Source organism: Silurus aristotelis, assembly GCF_946808225.1.
Source record: "Silurus aristotelis genome assembly, chromosome: 4".
NCBI classification, from domain to species: domain Eukaryota; kingdom Metazoa; phylum Chordata; class Actinopteri; order Siluriformes; family Siluridae; genus Silurus; species Silurus aristotelis.
The window spans coordinates 19,584,740-19,604,102 of record NC_139577.1 but is presented as its reverse complement, the minus strand read 5'-3'; the positions used below and the strand labels follow the sequence as shown (position 1 = coordinate 19,604,102).

Here is a 19,363-nt window from a genome sequence, read left to right as displayed (position 1 = left end):
TAGAACTTAGGTAGGAAGCATCCTGCCACTTGATATTAAAACAAAATAAATATGTTTTTTTGTGATATTAATAAGGTGAAATACAGGATATTGCTTTTATTTCTTTTTTATATTTTTTCTTTCTACTTTTTTTTCTACTTTATAATAAAGGGCCTTCCTGGTTCATTCTGTTCATCTACATAACTCTTTTCATTTACTATGTATAGTTCTTACAGTATCTTTTTATACGTCTCTTGGAAATACCTTCAACCGAGCTTCAATGAGTTATTAAAGATTGCACATATAGCACAGGACTTATTGAAATCTATTAATCGTCTTGCTCTCCGGCCTAGCAAAAATAATTAGTATGTGGTTTGGGCCAATTCACTAGTTTCTAAAAATAATATTTGGTTATTACTTCCACTGATATCAGAAGAGGAGATGTCTTTAAAGGGCCTGCTGCTCCCATTCTACATGGATAGTAATAGTTTCTTGTCTTGATAGTTGCTGGAAGAAGCCCCTGTACTAAGAGCAAAATGATCCAGTTTACATGTTCCCCAGCTTTTGGTGTAGTTTTTAGTCAGATAAAAAAAAAGAATTACTATTTGGCAGATAGTATTTTTTTAGAACTATGTATGGAAAAAAAGGCTGATGCTTCTATGCCCCATCTACCAAAAAGTTTAAATTTGGTCAGAATTTGATCCATCAGCAGGACATTGATTTTCAGCATATACCTCTAAAGTTGACAAAATAACTTCAAGACAGCAAGTCCAACAAGTGAAACAAGTGAACGTATTTGATTGGCCTTCACAAAGCCTAAATCCTATAGCAAACAAAAAGAAATCCGTAAATATAGAGGAACAAAAACTTTGCCACTTGTAGAATTTGTGTGTATTAAGGCAATAATGGCAGATTTGTAGTAAAAGAGCAAAAGGATATCTTATACAAGAGAAAAACTGTTAACTGCTATTATTATTTCTATAAATATTAAAATTGCCGTCATCCTCTGGGATTTTAAAAGGCTCGTTCTTGATGCTTTCATACAGGTTTCGTAGCAGCTCCTCTGGTAGGTCACCACCGTCATTGATGCCTCTGTTCATGGAGATGAAGCGCTCCACGGTGGGCTTGTCTTTGACATTGGGGTTGTGAAGGCTGGTGTTCAGCATGATGATGGCGAAGGAGAGGATGTAGCACGTGTCGGTGGACTGGAAGACGCCCGGGTTGCATTGGCAGTAGCGCTGGGCAAAAGCCTCCATCATCCGATCGATCTTCTGTGCCTCGCCTGGCAGTCTGAAGCTCCAAAGAAATTGCCTGAGAGCTTGAACAAGGTTCAGATCTGTGAACTCGTGCAACTCCACAAACGCGTGCAGCACCTTGAGGTTCAACTCATCCCTCTCTCCGAGGTAATTTGTAAACGCTCACAAGCGGAAGCCAAACTCTCGGTTTATACTCGTGCCAAACTTTGAAACACCTCAAAAAATAATAAAATAATTAATTTATTAATTATTAATAAAATAATTTATAAAATAATGTGTCACAGATTATTCAAAAAGTTGAAATAGTTATAAATGTATAAGCAATGTACTGAGTGGCACGTTCTAGGACATTCATGTGTTTGTTCTATATTGGCTTTTACATCATAAGTGGCTCCAATGATGAAACCAATGCAGACAGTCATTTAATAGCTTTTTATCTGTACTATTTATATGATATTAAATCAGCAATTCCACTATTTTTTGTAAACTACATTTCTCTGAGATATCTGTGCCAGGGGTGTAGATTCGATTTTTTGCATATTAGTAACATTTTTTCTGAGAATCTTTGATTTATGCCACAAGCTACTATACGAAAGTGTTTTAACAAGCTAAATGTTTTAAAGGTGCTGAGCATATAAATCAGGTCTTTTAAAAGGTGGCCTTTTCCAAAGTGGTCGAACATGTCCTTAGTGTAATTTACTGGATGTGTAGGGGTTTTCTAATTACTTTTAGTCCTTAGTGTTTAAGTTAGGCTGAGCCACAACATGTGAAGACATGTAATGACATGTTTAGCAATTTATTTGTTTATTTTTTTAATAGATGCACACTGAAACCACATATATTTAGCACTCCTACTAATACCCCAAACCTGAAATTAGTGCAATAATGTTTTATTTATTATTAACTGTTCTATATATCATAAAATCAAGATTCCCTTTCTGCATTTCACAGTACAGCAGATTCTAATTCTGAATGAAATGAGAAAAAGTATGAATATCTGTTATATAGGATAAATGCATAATAAGGGTCTGAAGCTTAGCATGAAGTCTAACCCTGGCTCTTGTCATGCTCTGATTAACTTACACTACCACATCATTCAATACTCGCTCATTCATGCTCTTATTTTCCTACCATTATTCTGTCTATCCCTCATGAGATACATTTCCAATTAGTCTGAACATGATTCGTATGCAAATGCACTACACTCATTTTAGAATACAACATTTTGGTGAAGTGTGTACAACAACTAATCTATGCGCTACACAATAAAGATTTTAAGATAATGATTTTTTCAGCTTTGATTTTCATGCAGAGAAACTCCATTAGCTTTGTACTCATAAATGTTTTTAACGGAATGTCCGTGTGCCTGTGTGTGTTTTATAAACTTTGTATGACTCAGTATTAGAAAGATTCTCTCTCTCTCTCTCTCTCTCTCTCTCTCTCTCTCTCTCTCTCTCTCTCTCTCTCTTTCTATCTATCATCAGAATAGCCCTTGAATTGTATAACTGGCCTGATGACTAACCACATACATTCAGAAGAAGAAAAAAGAATCGCTATAAACCAGAAATTGTCTAAGAATATTTAAAAGAATGTTATAGGGTGCCAGCTTCACTAAGGATTATGAATGTTTGAAATAGGCTTTAAGCAACAGTATGTTAAAGATTTTGTGAGATTCACTACCTTAAGCCTAGAAACGTTTGGAGGTTACATTCCTCCCAAGTACTTTTTTAAGAGGAGGCTTTAGAATGCAGCTTAGGAGGGCAGATGTAGGACAGAGGCAGTTATGATATTTTCCATGATTTAACACCAGCTGTGAAAAATGATTAATCCATCCACAGCATGACAACATTTGATCACAGTGAGGAAACTGGCATCAGTTTCCAACTGCTTTGGATGCAACAGAAAGAGAAACCGCTAAATACACAACAAATTGATGAATTGTATTGTATAAAGATAAAAAGATAAAAGATAAAGATATTGTCTAAGATAAAAAATGAAATGAACCATCGATTCTCAGACTGTGGTTCAGGCTATAGATATAATGGCTGCAATGCAATGTCAATTACAGATACCGTATTTTTCGGACTATAAGCCGCCGTTTTGAACGCGTTTTTCCCACGTTTTGAACGCGGCTTAAACAACGAAGCGGCTTACTTATTTTTCCTGGGTTTTTCCCGGTTTCACAATCTTCAAGCCAAAAAACTGAACCCCATAATATTAGACCAACAAAATTTTCGAACGGAAACGAAAAAACGCACCTCACCTGTGTTCTGAGCTGCACGGCATCGGGAGAAAAACTTTCACGGGTGTTGATTTTTAAACGCACGACGATGACAAAAGATAAACTCCCGAGAGAAATACAGTAGTTGTAAAAGGAAGGAGGAAGACAGTGAACAATGGCTTTCTTGGTAGGCTACTGTTTAGATACAAGTCGTTCTAACGCGTTTAATCTGGGTAAAGGGAGAGCTCACTAACTCCAGTTGCAAATGAAATCTTATAAGCACAGACAGGTTTCCAAAACGCGTGCTTTTTAATTTTTTTTGGCAACAGCGTTATGGGTTAGTCAAAGAAACTTAGAAATGAGCGTCAGAAAATAATGAGCACATAATCCTCAGTCGCGCGCACACACACACACACACACACACACACACACACACACACACACACACACACACACACAGAGTAATACCGGAAGAATGCAGTGACATGCTGTTCCCAAATTGCCGCTCTGCTCTTAAAGGAGCCACAACATATTTCACCCCTTACACCGTGTAACAGACACTCTCTTCCGGTAAAGCCTGTGTAAATTCAGTAGTTTCAGTTTATACAAGGGTGCGCTTTATAGTCCGGAAATTACGGTATGTATTATTATATAATCAAATTGCTTTGAGAATGTTGTTGAAGTATAGAGAAGGTCAGAAGGAGTTGCATTGTGTGTTTGTGGATTTAGAGAAAGCGTACGACAGGGTGCCGAGAGAGAAGTTGTGGTATTGTATGAGGAAGTCAGGTGTGTCAGAGAAGTGTGTGAGACAGCAGTGAAGTGTGCAGTAGGAACGACAGACTGGTTCAAGGTGAAGGTCGGACTGCATCAAGGTTCTGCTCTGAGCCCTTTCTTGTTTGCAGTGGTGATGGAAAGGTTTACGGACGAGGTCAGACAGGAGTCTCCATGGACTATGATGTTTGCAGATGATATTGTGATCTGTGGTGAGAGTAGGGAGCAGGTTAACAAGAGCCTGGAGAGGTGGAGGTATGCGCTGAAGAGAAGGGTAATGAAAGTCAGTAGGAGTAAGACAGAGTACATGTGTGTGAATGAGAGGGAGTGCAGTGGAGTGGTGTGGTTGCAGGGAGAAGAGGTGGAGAAGGTGGAGGAGTTCAGGTACCTGAGGTGCAAAGTAATGAAGAGTGTGTTAGAGAAGTGAAGAAAAAAGAGTGCGGGCAGGGTGGAGTAATAATCATTGGAATCTGTGGCATTTTACATAATTATTCTCATATCCATGCAAAGGGTATCACAGTGGCAGCCGTGCTGCAGCTTTATTTTCAGTAGTTTGGTCCTGATCTCTGGACTCTATGTACATAATTTAGCATATTCTTCTAACGACTGACCATCTGGGTTCTCTGGTTTCCTCTCACCTTTTAAATGATAGCCTGGCTATGATATATTATCCTGGATGTGATATGTGTGGATGTGTGTGTGTGTGTGTGTGTGTGTGTGTGTGTGTGTGTGTGTGTGTGTGTGTGTGTGTGTGTGTGTGAGAGAGAGAGAGAGAGAGAGAGAGAGAGAGAGAGAGAGAGAGAGAGAGAGAGAGAGCATGATGCTCTGCAGGTAACTGGCTTCCCATTCAAAGTTTATTTCCATCTCGCTCCCAGTGTTCCCAGGACAAGCTATTTTCCCCCAACAGCACCAGGCTCAACCAGTTACTGAAGATGAATGAGTGAATGTATTTTCCATATCAGTAATAAGCATCACAGCAGACCTAGGAAATAGCGCCCTCGTGTGGAAACACAATATAACAATTAGACCACCTAAGTGGAAAGAGTTCACAGGGACTGGGTTTGCAAGTACTGTATGTAAAAAATACACACTTGGACTAGCAAATGGTTTGTAATGGAGTGTGACTTGTGGTCAGAAAGATGGAGTAAAGTAGGTAGATAGGTTTAATCAGTACTTTTGGTTTGTTTTAGTGTTTTAAGGCTTTTCGTTTCAAACCAAAAGTGATCACATAATTGTGTGCAAATCTAAATTTAAATAGATTATGTGGTTTTATCGGTCCACTTTGCTGTTTATATAAAAATAATTGCGCGCATATATATATATATATATATATATATATATATATATATATATATATATATATATATATATATATATATATGCGCGCAATTATTTTTATATAAACAGCAAAGTGGACCGATAAATATATATATATATATATATATATATATATATATATATATATATATATATATATATATATATATATATATATATATATAGTGTATAATCACTTGTATAGTGTATAATCACTTTGAACACTTTGATCTCATTCGTTCCTTTGAATTCTACACGTCTCTCTGCCGCTCCTCTTGCGCTCACTTCGTCGGTGTACATGCGCGCGTGCGTGTGCGCGGAGCAAAACTGCTCTCTGATTGGCTGATGGAGAGCTGGCAGTTCGGAGTCGCTGCTCGTGTTTACTCCTCGAGCGAGCGTACACCGTGCAGGAGAGACGGCGCGCGCTCGGAGGATGGACGCACACAGATAACAGCCGGCACCTGCCGAGCCTCTTTTCTAACCTACAGAAACGCGTTGTTCCTTTCTATCTTCTACTGTGGCGTATTGCAGTTCGGTCCTGTGGATAAACATTGACGAATTGCGGTACATTTCGGGGACTTTTTGAACTTTTACTCACGCGCTTTGCTGCTGAACATCCTCGCCAAGTGGAACTGTTTGTGAAAGTTTGAGGACGCACAGAGCGGCTACGGAAGAATATACTCGCTCTCTTGTTTGTCTGATTTATTCATTTGGAGGAAATAACACTCGCCTTGAAGCGGAGAGCAGAGAGAACACATTTGCACACCGAGAGCGCCGCGTCACCTGAGCGAAGATGCTGCTGTGTGTGTGCGGAGAGCGCGCGCCAGCTCCCGGCTCGCTGCTCGCGCTGCTGATCATCGGCGGAACCTTCGTGTGCAATGCAGGTAATGTACTTCCTCTGTACGGTACCTGTAAAAAAATAAATAAAAAACAAACAACAACAAAAAAAAAAAACATGCATCACATTTAAATAAAGTGCTTACGCTTCTGTATTATAATATATTATTATTGTTGAGTTCTATTCGAAATGTGCAATTATACAATTAACCAAAGTGGTATACTCAGTGTATTCAAAGAGCTAGTTGAAGAAGATTTATTTCCTGCCCGACTTCTATGAAGATGCACTTGGCAACGACCCGATCTTGATAGCGAAGTAAAGCGAAGCTGATAAGTGTAAATGAATTCCTTTTGAATCAAGACCCTACACGATTTATTATCTCACACGTCCATCTGATGGAGCAGAGATTTAATGCGCTGTTTTTCCCCTCTGCAAATTCCTGCTAGTCCGGGTAAAAGTAAAAGATTATAGTTATCCGGAATATACAGTGCAGACAGCACGTGAAACCTGAAGGCTTTTTTTTAAAAGGTGTGTGTGTGTGTGTGTGTGTGTGTGTGTGTGTGTGTGTGTGTGTGTGTGCGTGTGTTTGTCAGATTGTCAATGTAATGTTTGTCAGCAGTAATATTTTCACACAGGGCGAATTATTCAGGCCTGGGCTTCAATGTGCAGTCTGTGGTGAATGAAGAATGCATTTTTGCTGAGCACTTTTAGGAGAAGAAACTGATGTTTGCATTTATTTAGCGTGCAGATTGTGTGCTTCCTCTGGCCATGAGCTGATTCCTGAATGTGGTGGAGAGATGGGGAGCACTCTCAGTGTTTGTGAATGAGGAGAGAAATTTGGGCTACTTAAGAAGTCAGTGAAACCTCAGGGGTCGTGCTGTTCTGTTCTACTCTACAGTGCTTTATTGGCGTTATTTAAGTTGTGCTTTTCAGTAAAGAATGGAAACGCAGTCAGATTCTTGTAGATTTAAGTTCATCTTCGGTGTCCTCGTGGCAAACAAACAAAAAGCAAACAAAATAAATAAATAAATAAATTATAAATAAATAAAAGAATATAGAATATGTAGCCGTGTATGTAAAAATGTAGGGAAATGAGTGCATGAGATTATTCAGTCCTAGACCTATGCAATTTGTTACTCTGTGTTTGTGTGCGTGTGTGTGTGTGTGTGTGTGTGTGTGTGTGTGTGTGTGTGTGTGTGTGTGTGTGTGTGTTAGAAAGAGTGCATTTACTTTATGGACATAATCCAACTATTTTAAATATCATTTGAATAGTTAAATGTGAAGAATTTTTTTTTTTCTACAGTGTTCTCCATGAAGCTTATTTCTTCCTGAACTTTCCATATACAGGCCTATTTGCTGTTATGACTTGGAGTAAAACCCAAACTCAAGAGACCAAACATGCTGACTACTTCAAATTGGTGATGACTTGTGGTTTGACCTCAAGCACTGTAACTAAATAATAACCCCTGCCTCTATTTTAAGGAGCTATAGATATAACCGCATATACTTACACAGGTTAAACATGCTCTCAAAGATCACTCTGGATGTGTTTTCCAAACCTGGTTGAGTAATAAAAATATTGCACATGCAAGTGGAAATTTAGTCCGTACAGAATTTTATTAGAGGAACAAGCTGGTCCCAAAGAAAAAATCTATTTACATCTGAAATGGAGTGCCTAAACAGATTTTGTACCTCCTGACAGGTTAATGCACAAGATCCCCCCCCACCATGGTCCATTTTTGTTGCCTTTGTGTTGCCTGTTTACTCAAGGCACATTGAATCATCCCTCATCCCTCCCTCTCTTCACAATACTCCTCTGAAATAGCAGTATTTCACTCTTTTGAAGATTTTATTAGTATTAGTTTGTGTAAGCATCTATACCATGACACGTTTTTTGCTTAGGATATTAAAACAAACTCTAAATAACATTTGAAATTGTCTTTGTCTTGGGATTTTACAAGCTATTGAGTACTTTGACTTTGTATAAAAATAATATGTGGTACTTGAATAGGATGAAGTGTTGTACGCAGCACATTTTGGTGCTCAGAGAAGCTTACATGAGTAGGAGCAATGATTTAAATCCCCTTTCCCTTGTCTCCCTTGCTCTCCACTTTTAAAAGCAAATTTACTGAAAGGGAGCATTTGCAGACTTCCGCAGATTGTTTGACGGTTAAAAAAGGAAAAAAATAGGTACAGAGTCAAACTGGCACAGCTGCATGTAAACGGTGCAGAATGGTGCATTTGTACGTGTTGTATTCAGAGTTTGTTTTGTCCCTGACTAAACAAATTAGTTGTTACTGATCACTTTTTAGCTTGTGCTTTCTCGTTAGAGTTACACGAGACCTGTTTAATTGGAGCAGTTTGTGCAACTCCCCAGCCGTTGTCCCTGGGCAGGCAACCTAGAAAAGCTGCTTATGCCGAATTAGAGGGGCGTTGTTTAAAATTGAAATCGCCTGGATGGGAGGAAAAAAGGCTGACGATGAGCTGGACATTAGCAATTGGTTCTTGGTTGGGTCAAGGTTTAAGAGCGCTGTTGTCTTATCAGGTACAACTCTGTGTGTTAATCAATGTGACAGAGACGCCAACACTTATTTCAGTCCGTACAGCATCAGAGTCAAGACAGATAACATATCATGTTCTATTCTGTCCAGTCGGTTCCTTTATTCTTCCTCTCGCCTTCTGCAGCTGTGTGTGTGTGTGTGTGGGTGTGTGTGTGTGTGTGTGTGTGTGTGTGTGTGTGTGCACTGAGTTTAAATTTCTTCTGTGAAACTGCTCCCTCATTGTTGACATACACATTAATTACCTAGACTGCCAGGAACCCATGTCTAGTTTCTCTGCCCCATCAGTCCCATCACTCATAAGTGTGTGTGTGTGTGTGTGTGTGTGTGTGTGTGTGTGTGTGTGTGTGTGTGTGTGTGTGTGTGTGTGTGTGTGTGTGTGTGTGTGTGTGTGTGAAAACATCTGAAAAAGAGATAAGAGAAGCATGTATGTGCATGTGTATTGAGTGCATGTTTGTGTTTTTCAAAAGAAAAATAATGGAATGGTAGATTTTAATCTCAGCATCAGAGCCAGTACAGTAAGTGTCTGGGGTTTAGACTTAAATGAGGAAGCTGCGGGAAAAAGGAATGGTTCAAATTTCTTCTGTGCTAAATTGTTATGAGAAAAATAGTAGTTTTGGGACAGGCACGATACTATCCAATTAGTCCGAAAGCATATGTATTTGTCAGCAATTTATCTATCTATTTATTTATTTATCTTTTTTTTTTCATATTATAGGTTTGCTATTTTGCTAGTCTATGTGCGTTTTTAAACATAAGCAAAACTATTTTTTTCAAAGTGTATGAAACAATATGTTGATTTGTCCACAATGAAGTGAAGTGTGTCCTTATGTCTTTAATCAGTTGAGAAAACATGTTTGTCCCTCTCTGTATGGGCCATGTGAGTTGCGCTGTAGCACTAACTATGGGAAAATACTTTTTTCTTCTTGAACTGCTCTAGAAAGATTTGTGCTTGTGTGGTGTGTACAAAATGAGCCATAGTCCATTATAAGCACTTTTTATAGACAGCACAGGTTTTTAGAGAAGAATTGATGGCTTCTGAGAGACAGGTCCAGGAAGATGAGAACTTAGAAAGTAAACAGAACTGTTCAAACAAAATGTTCAAGGCAGAAAAAAATTGGAGAAAATGAAGAGGGCAGTCTTTTTTTTTTTTAAGATAGAGCGATAGATAAAGTGAGAAAGATAAGGATGGAGTGGGATTCCATATGTTTGTGAGCAGACTGGTGGGGAGTGCAAGTTGCAATGCTGGCTATGCATTAGTTTAATGGGAGCTTTGGGATAGAGAAGTGGATGGGTGGGGGTATTGGCGATCACGGGCATCCTACTCACTCTCCAATCCTGTATTATTCATCACAGCAAAGTGGCCCTTGTTAATATTTTAAATCTGTTTACGACTCTTTCAACCCTTTACATGGCAATGCACGTGTAAGCGAGTATATGTGTCTGTGCTGTAGGAAACATTAGTACATAGTTTCATGTTAATAGGTGTTTTGGGATTTATTTATTATTATGTTTTGCATGTTCATAGTTATTTAGCAAATGCTTTTATCCAAAGTGACTTGTAGTTGAGCCGAGGAGAAAAGGGTTAATGGCCTTGTGCAAGGAGCGGGATTTGGGATTCAAGCTCACAACCCTCGGAAAAGTACTAGAGAACTATCAGCACTTAGCCACTACAGCAAATGTAAGATGTAAATCCATCATTCTAATTACCTTTTCTTGACACCACGACCTAGCAGCGTTAGATTAAAAGTCAATACGATAGATACTGTGGTAAATGGTGCATATCTATCTGTGGATGTATATGATAGAGCAGTGTTAATGATGAGACACATGAAGGATGGAGAGAGAGAGAGAGAGAGAGAGAGAGAGAGAGAGAGAGAGAGAGAGAGAGAGAGAGAGAGAGATGGAAAGAAACAGAAATAAAATGTGAGACGAATGCACCGAGATGGTGCCCGTTACATTTTAGATATCCTTTATTGCAAAAAAAAAGAGCACAGTAGAAGGAGAGAGGAGAGAGAAGTCAGAAGCAGTGGCATTCAAGCATCATTAAGTCTCTGGCTCACTCCAGGACGAAACGTGTAAAAAAAAGAGAGACATAGCAAAAGAGTGAAGGTTAGTAACTGATGAGCAGATCGTTGGGAGGAGATGTTTTTATTAAGGCGCTTGTCGATGGCTAGAGCTCCACTTATTATTGGTGGACACTTTTAATGCTTTGCCAATACCGAACATATTGTGTGCTACAATAAATATGCAACAAACAACAGAGAAAAAGAAGGAGAGAGACAGAGAGAGAGAGAGAGAGAGAGAGAGAGAGAGAGAGAGATACTGTATACAGATTGGTAGTTATGGAACAACTGAGAAAAGGAAAGCTAAATAAACAATGAGGCCTGAATTCCCACTGCTCTTGACTTTTCATATTTTTGATTGCCATCTTTATTATAGAGAGCGCTTATAGAGGGAATGGATTGTTGAATCTGGTGGCAAAATTTTTTTATTCGTTCCCTATTAGCAACAAACGTCCGTCTGAATGAGTGATGGGCATCACTGCAGCTGCTCGTAGCGCAAGCACAAAGACCACACACTTATTCACTTGCCATCGTGTTCCCTAACACAGGCACGGGACGAATAGGAGAAGAGTGGATGAAACAGGAGGCTGATGAGGACACAGTGAGTTAAAAGGGTTAGGTGGAGGGGTGGATGACAGGAAAGAAAAGAAGGAGATTTTAATGAAGTGAAGATGAGCAGGGATGGATGAATAAGAAAAGAAGCTAGGGTTTTATGGCAGATGGATGGTGTGTACGTGAGTGTGTGTGTGTGTGTGTGTGTGTGTGTGTGTGTGTGTGTGTGTGTGTGTGTGTGGAGGAGGGTCAGATGGGTGGAGAATGACAGGGTCTACAGAAGAATGACTCGGTGGGGTGGCTTTGTGCCTGGCTTGAATGGAAGAGCTGGAAGAGACTCTCCTCTTGCACTGTGTGTGGGGTGAGGGGGTGATCCCACACTCTCTACTTCTGAGAACGAGTGTGAATGTTTGTGTGTATTTACTTGGCCTCTGTTCTCTTTTCATAGTCACACTTCTATTCAGTCCTTACTGAACAATAGGGCCCAGAGCTGGCATGTGAAACTTTGTATTCTTTTTCAAGCACTGTAGTTATGACAGGCCTTTTACAGTTTCTCTTGCACTATTTTTTCAGTGGCGGCAGCCAAATTAATAACTTTACTCTCCACAAAGAAAAGCTGTTTGACTTCCCGCAGTAGGAAACTACAGTCACAGTACAGTGGGTTCTGCAGCACACATTCGAGCCAGCCCAAGTTTGTCTGGCTGGGGTTCTGTCTCTGTCTTTACTGCTTTAGAGGAATTTAGTGGAACAGCCTCGTACCTGTCAACACACTCAGATCACTGCACGTCCTAATTACCGCCACCTCAAACTCATTAACTCCTGAGAATGAGCATGTCTTTCCTTATTCTGGTGAGCCATGTGTCTGCTGCTTTTAATTGTTCTGATATGCTTGATAGACTGATTTTGATTGAGAGGTGGATCCAAATTGCTCAGCAGGCGATACAGGCATGCAGGAGTAATCACCGTCAGGGATGGCTTTGTTCATTACACTCTGACCTAATGAATTTGGGCCCGTATAATACCATACGCATCATTTCCGCTTATTTTTGTATTTGCATATTTTCTCCTTCACATGGTCAAATTTATAATTTTTTGGCAGAGATATAGTTCAGAAATCTGCTTGCTTCCACATTTACTATGCTAATCTACTTTTGGAGCAACAATGCTGCTGGTAAATGTAAAAGAATATAGGTTTGAAAGGTTAGGTTTTATCACCTGAAGTTACTTGCAGCATTCAAACATGATCTTGATCATTGCCTCTTCACTCAACTCTTCTGTTCCTGCTCTTAAATGTGGAAATGTATTCAGCTGATTAATACAGTCAGTTTTGTACTGTTGACTACATTTTCACAGCTGTCAGTACAGCGTATGTAAGCATTCTTTTATTTTTGATAATGATATGACAACACAGAAGCATTGCAGACAGGTAGCATTCGTACACCAAAGGATTATTATTATTTTTTTTTTACTTTGCACCCAATTCATTATAACTGAAATCTATGTAACAACTTGAAAGCTTGACATTCACTGTAGGAGAAGTTTTTATATTCCATCACGAGCTTGAATTCTGGGTCTACAAGAGAAACTTAAACTATAAACAGGACATTCGTCTAATTGTTTGCTTTTGCAGGTAATGAAACATTCCTGCTAGTTACGAAAACAGTTTCTATGTGCTTTTCCAAATTAATCCAGTTACAGAATTCAAATATCTAGGATTGGTTTTAGATCCTCAACTAAAATTTGATAAGCACATAAAGAACATTTTAAAAACAATACAAAGTAATCTCAATTGTTTTAAATTAATTAGAAGTTTTATACCGCACCAGGCAGCCCTGCTGTACATGCATGCTATGATCTTTTCTCATATATCGTACTGCATGACAGCATGGGCTCAAGCCACTCCTACTGCAACCAAATGCATACGTTCTGTATACAACAGAGCAATAAAAATTATGGACAAAAAAACAATTCGACACCATCACTGTACCATTTTTAAGAAATATAATTTAATGAATTTTAAGAGTTTTAGCAATTTTTGCTTTCTTAAATTAATTTACAAGTGCATTAATCATTTAGTACCTGAGCCATTAAGTTCATTTATTGAGAGACAGAGCAGCATTCGAGTCACTACGAGTTTTACAAATCATGACTGTAAAATCCCATACTGTAGGACCAGTTTTGGTCAGACTACCTTCTTTGTGAAGAGCTCCAAACTCTGGAACTCATTACCATCTGACATTAAGACTGTACTGGACTTTAATGTGTTTACTTCCAGGCTAAAAAACTGGTTAAAGACAAACCAAAGGTGCTCTTATTTTTAACTAGTAGGTAAGAGTTGTATATGATATATGTGTGTATGTAAACTTTATGGGTAAATCTCATAAGTAAATTTTATTGTGTATGACTAGGGACGGGAATTGTCCATATCATGTTATTTGTTTAAATTGAAGTAGTTTAGTATGTAAATTGTACTGTGTTTAGAGCCCAACCAGGGACAGGAGTTGAAAATTAGCATTTGCTATAAACTTTTTATGTAGCATTTCAGTGACAAGCTTGCTTTGACACTATGTATGTTGCATTGTCCCTGTCAAATAAATAAAATGAAATAAAATGAGCTTTTATGAAGAGTAACTGAATAATAGTTTAAAGGTTTGTATGGGATATTAAAACATTCTCTCAGACTTCTGTCTTCCCAGGGAGCACTGGAGTCAACGGGGTTTCTGTAACTCATACCATTGTGGTTGAAGCCCCCTCCCCCACTGTTTTTAATATGCATTCAGAAAGCATTGCGGAACCACTCTTTAGGGTTCCGTATGTCCTGCTGTGGCCATGTGACATTTTGGGGCCATGCAAATCTTTTTTTTTTCTTTTCTTTTTTTACATTTCTAGCTGGGTTTTTTTGCTTTCAAAGGAAACTCCTGACCAATCCTGGAGATTAGGCTATTTATGTAGGCCTGACACAGAGGTAGTGGGAGAAATAATTGTGTGAGAAATAGAATCTTAAATAGTTTTGGTCATGCAGATGTTTAATCATAGAAGTCTTCATCAAAAAGCAGTTTTGCTTCTATCTAGTATGTAGACTATGTAGTCATGTTTCAGGCTCTGTGAGAACATTGTAAGTGTAGCTTCTGGGTGTTTTGTCTAATCTGTCGAGTCTGTTTTTCTTTTGCATATACAATCGTTCTCTGTCTGTTTGTGCCTTTTTTAGTGGTGTGGTGGTGGAGGTTTGGGGGGGTTGTGGGGGTCAGTGTTTGTGAAACGGCTCTTTAGAATGCAGCGTGGAGAATCCTATCACTATGAGTTTAATGTCTATTATGGCTTCCATCTGCCCCAAGGGGAGCCTTGTGGGTGGTGTCACTGGGGGGGATGTGAGAGGAAGGTGAGAGTATTTATTAGGGTTCTGCTAGGGTATCCATGCCACTATGGGGAGGAGCCCTTAACACCCCAGAGAGGGCATACACACAAACATGCATGCTTATACACAGAGCAGCTGGTTTGTCATTGTTGTAGAGAATGTGTGCGTTGCTGGTCAGTGAAGTGTGATGCCGTGTGATGAAAGAGTGTTACAAAGAGATGCACAGAAGACCTCACACGGTCATTTTCTGTTAAACAGCCAGCCCATTTCGCCCTACTGCTGCAATGGGGGAATTCTTTACTGGTTTAACATATGAGTCAGGAAGGATGCACAAATATGAATGTGTTTTGGGTGAAAGTGTTACAACCACTACCGCACTTTAGAATACAAATATATACCATCCAATCACTTGGTACACAAGGAGTGCCTACATGCTTAAACATTCATGTGGCAGCTGCCCAATGCATGAAATCATGCAAGGTATAATGATTTTGACTATGTTATAGTTGTTAGTGCTGTGCTGGTGAGATATTTTTGAAACTCCTAATCTTCTGGGTTTTTCCCCCTCAACACAACAGAATTCTGCTTTTTTGACAGAATGTTAAAGAAAAAAACATTTAGTTCTGCAGATAGAAATATTGATAAAAGTGCTCAGACAAGACTGTCCAGACTGGTTCAAATTGACAGGGATGTTATCCAAACAATCACTCTGTACAACGGTGGTGAGCAGAAAAGCATCTTTTATTGGAATTAATGGTTTATGAATAGTTTTAATGTTTTCTCTCAATATTTCACATAGAAGAAATTATTTCATGTGAACATTTGGCAGCATTTTCTAATGAATAATCTATTTTGTTCACCAGTTTCACCAGCGTTTCCACAAATCACTGTTTTCCTAATTCTGAAAAATGTTTGTGGTTCATGCCACTATGCATGCATAATGCAGCTTGGTTGTTGTGTAGCACGGTTTTCTATGATCCAAAATAAATAGCTAGAACTATATTTAGAATATCCTGGCTTGTCAAACCACTATGAAATCCATTATGTTTAAAATGCATATTAGATGAATACTTTTTTTTCTTTTTTTTTTTTTGCAAAAGTCAGCTATTTTTTTCTTACCTGACAAAATAAATTCTTGCTTCTGGCTACTCTGTCCAATTCAAACTGGAGAGCTCCCTTAGTGGGAAGTCTACACTTTCTATGTGAGTCTAATCACTGGTTTTAGAATAGTGTGGCTTAATCCACCTGGAATTATACACCACTCTTTTTTTCCTTTTCTGCAATCATTGTGATTGCTCATTTTCAGACTTCTAATTGCATCCTTCATCCTACCTTCTTCTGTGTCTGTCAGTTTTTGGCTGACTTGTGATGAAGAAGACAAGTATGTGAGCGAGTTACTGAGTGAGGTGAAGAAAAGGAGTTGGATTGCAGTTAGGAAGCTTATAGCTGGTAGGAGTGTAATGGTGAAGTTACACTCACAGGATCTATCAGCATATGTGCTTTCACACACACCTTCATGTCTTTGTGTGTGTGTCTGATTAGACACTTGCATATGTTGATTAATGAGCATTTGGAGAATCGTTCTGACTCTAAATTAACACACTTTTGATCATCACCAAGAAAATATATTTAAAACCATTAATACTTTTTTGTATCATGCTCCCAAAGGCATCATCATTTTTCCATAGCCATTTATTTAGTCTGAGCAAAGCTTCTGTAAGAGGGTTGTTTGCACTTTAGCATTCTCACAATTGCTTAGTTCAGATGTTTTCTGCTTAATTATGTAAGCTGAAAATTGCAGCACTAACGTAAACCCAATACAACTTTAAATCCCATGCAAAACAAGTAATTAGGCGAAAATAGGGTATGGTTAAAAATATATCACACGTCAAGGCTTTTTTAGGTAAACGTTCATAAAAAAAATAAACATAACAGTTACTTTGGCCATATTCTATTCTAGTATCTTACTGTGTACACACACTCTCGAATAAACCAATTCATTTGGAATAAAGGTCAGTTTCGTCCTCTCAAAATGGTAGGTGGCAGGAATGTGCAAATTTGGTCAATGCTATCATAAATATTAGCATCCGCAAAAAAATCCAGATTTTAGTTTAAACATATATGACATTCAGACATGATACATTTATAACAATGTTGTTATTTATCGCAGTAGTTTCATATCATGAAGATGTTATTTCATTAGAATATATTTAACTTACATTATTATCTAAATCTGTAACTATTTTTATGTTGCAGGAGATGTTTGTGTGGATATTAGTGGAAATGGCCAGAAATCCGAGTGCTAATGTTAGACTGGTGGCACTCTGTTTGCTTGTTAAACATTTATATTAGTGCGTATGCATAAGTATGTATAAGGAAGTCAAGCCTCACCTCAACCCTCTCACCTGCTGAAAAACAGATGGGTGCCATGGCCGGCCTCCCTCTCACCTTTGTGCTCACTGTGCTTGTACCCTGGCACTCTGCTGTGATTAGCAGGTGAGCTGAGTTCTTAGCAGTTAAACCCAGCCAGGCCATCTTGGCCTTCTGTTTCCAGAAAACCAGTCAGCATTTTTGTCCAGTCCGGTGCCCCTTTACTATAGTTCATCCACACTAAGCCGCTCACAGCCTCTGTCTGTATATAGAAGGAGTGAGTCAAGTTTATCAGTCATGGCATAGTGCCCTAGCGCAGCATGGGCAACGGTTATGAGGATTAAAGAAACAGATGGACGCCATGCTGACTGGCGCAGGTTCATTAACTCTCTTTGCGGTTGCTCTGAACTGCGCCACCCCATCCCACCTCGTATTGTCTCGTCTCGTTCTGCTCACCGAATAGCTCTGTAAAGGAAAATGAGCTACAAGGGCAACTTGAGGAGTGGAAGCCGTGAAGATGTCTATTGATCCGATGGCTGAAACGTGGGCTGGATCATTCTGCTTGATCGATTGATCTTGAAGTGAGGGACTTTTAAAAGACTGTTGATGTGTAGCTGTCAGAGTGCATCTCCCATCAGGATTTGTGTAATGTGACTGCTTGAATCTTTATAAGCAAAGGGGTTGATGCAGTGAGAGAGAATTTAAACGATCAGAACCGGAGGAGCTCATCGCGAGCATGTTAAGTTTGATTTGGATCCGGGGATAGGCTAAAGAGCCTTACATATACAGACAAGCTACCACACAGTGTTTCAGGTGCTGTATATGCTAGAAGGATAGGTGAAATTAGCTGCCATTTCTCTTGTGTAATGAGCCCCAACATCTTCCCCCATGGCATCAACTTCTTTCATGCACTTGATTATTTGCACAGTGTGCAATTTCCTTTTCCAGAAGAGCAAAGGAATCATTGGTATTCTACAGACATGTCAAAGTTTCACACATTTTTGGCTGGCATGCCAAAACTTTTAAAACTCACCCACATTAAAGACAAAATCAGGCTTAAAATAAAACAAAACAGCAACATTTTAAACAATATACACAAAAAGAATGTGGACTTTCGAAGTTGTTACTGTCAGAGCTGCTATAACAGCCTCCACTCTTCTGGAAAGGCTTTCCAGAATGTGGCTGTGGGAATTTTTGCCCTTTTAGCCACAAGAGCATTAGTGAGGTTGAGCACTGATGTCAGGACTGTCACGCATTCTGTATTCCAGTTCATCCCAAAGGTGTTTAATTGGGTCGAGGTCAGGGCTCTGTGCAGGCCACTCAAGTTCTAGCAGTGGAATTCTCTCAGCTTGAGAGGTATAAGAACACACAGCCAGTATATACTGAAAAAAATGTTCCTTTCACAACAGCCTCTTCATTGCCATTGGCTGTTCCTCTGTAAGTTCCTATTTCAAAAGCAAATTGGAACATATGGAACTAAATCCTGACCCTCAAGTTATTTCATGGGAGCTTTAACAGTAACTGCTCATAATGCTTGTTAATATAATGCTTCATAATGGAATAGCATAAGGCTGCATTGATTGATCTGAGCCCTGAGTGCAGGCTTTAAGAAGACATGCAGACACATGGACACGTAGCCAGCAGACGTTTTAGCAGATTGTGTCGATGGCTTTGTGTGGGTCCCCACGCTGCTGTCAGTGGAGCTGTCTAGGCTGAAGGCTGTTACCTCTTTTTCCAACACATGAGCAGGTGGCTGCAAGCATGTGGGACAACTGTGGCTGAGTTCCGGAGTTATAGAATGTACTTTACATGTTTATACCGCTCTGTTTATTTGGAAACAAATGAGCATTCCTCAAGTATACTCTCGTATATGCGTGATTACAGGGAGGCTCCAGTGCTTAGTTTTACACTTCAGATCCAAAGCACAGTTTGTTCCCTGCTTTAATAGGACGTCATAGAAATGCCACCTGTGAGAAATCTTTTGACGGCACTTTATGATAACACCACAAAGCAGTTGTGCTCTGCTTTTCTTTATTTGTTTCATTATAAAACAAATCAGAGGTTGAAAGGAGGGAGAGAA

At 39.2% G+C, this 19,363-nt stretch overlaps 1 protein-coding gene and 1 pseudogene across 4 annotated transcripts in view; one reads left to right on the top strand and one right to left on the bottom strand.

Moving 5' to 3' along the window:
• Positions 1–938: 938 nt before the first annotated feature.
• Positions 939–2,397, bottom strand: LOC310724748 (cytohesin-1 pseudogene; annotated as a pseudogene). Its single transcript has 2 exons — positions 2,367–2,397; positions 939–1,396 (listed from the first exon to the last, which is right to left on the bottom strand). The product of its transcript is annotated as a cytohesin-1 pseudogene (transcript).
• A 3,529-nt stretch (positions 2,398–5,926) lies between these two features.
• The window catches only part of unc5b (unc-5 netrin receptor B), a 66,379-nt gene continuing 52,942 nt past the window's right edge, over positions 5,927–19,363 (top strand). For all 3 annotated transcript variants that reach the window (XM_083539400.1, XM_083539399.1, XM_083539398.1), the window contains exon 1: positions 5,927–6,428. In XM_083539400.1, the coding sequence (XP_083395526.1) occupies positions 6,338–6,428 (91 nt within the window). In that variant the 5' untranslated portion in view covers positions 5,927–6,337. The remainder of the gene's footprint in view (positions 6,429–19,363) is intronic.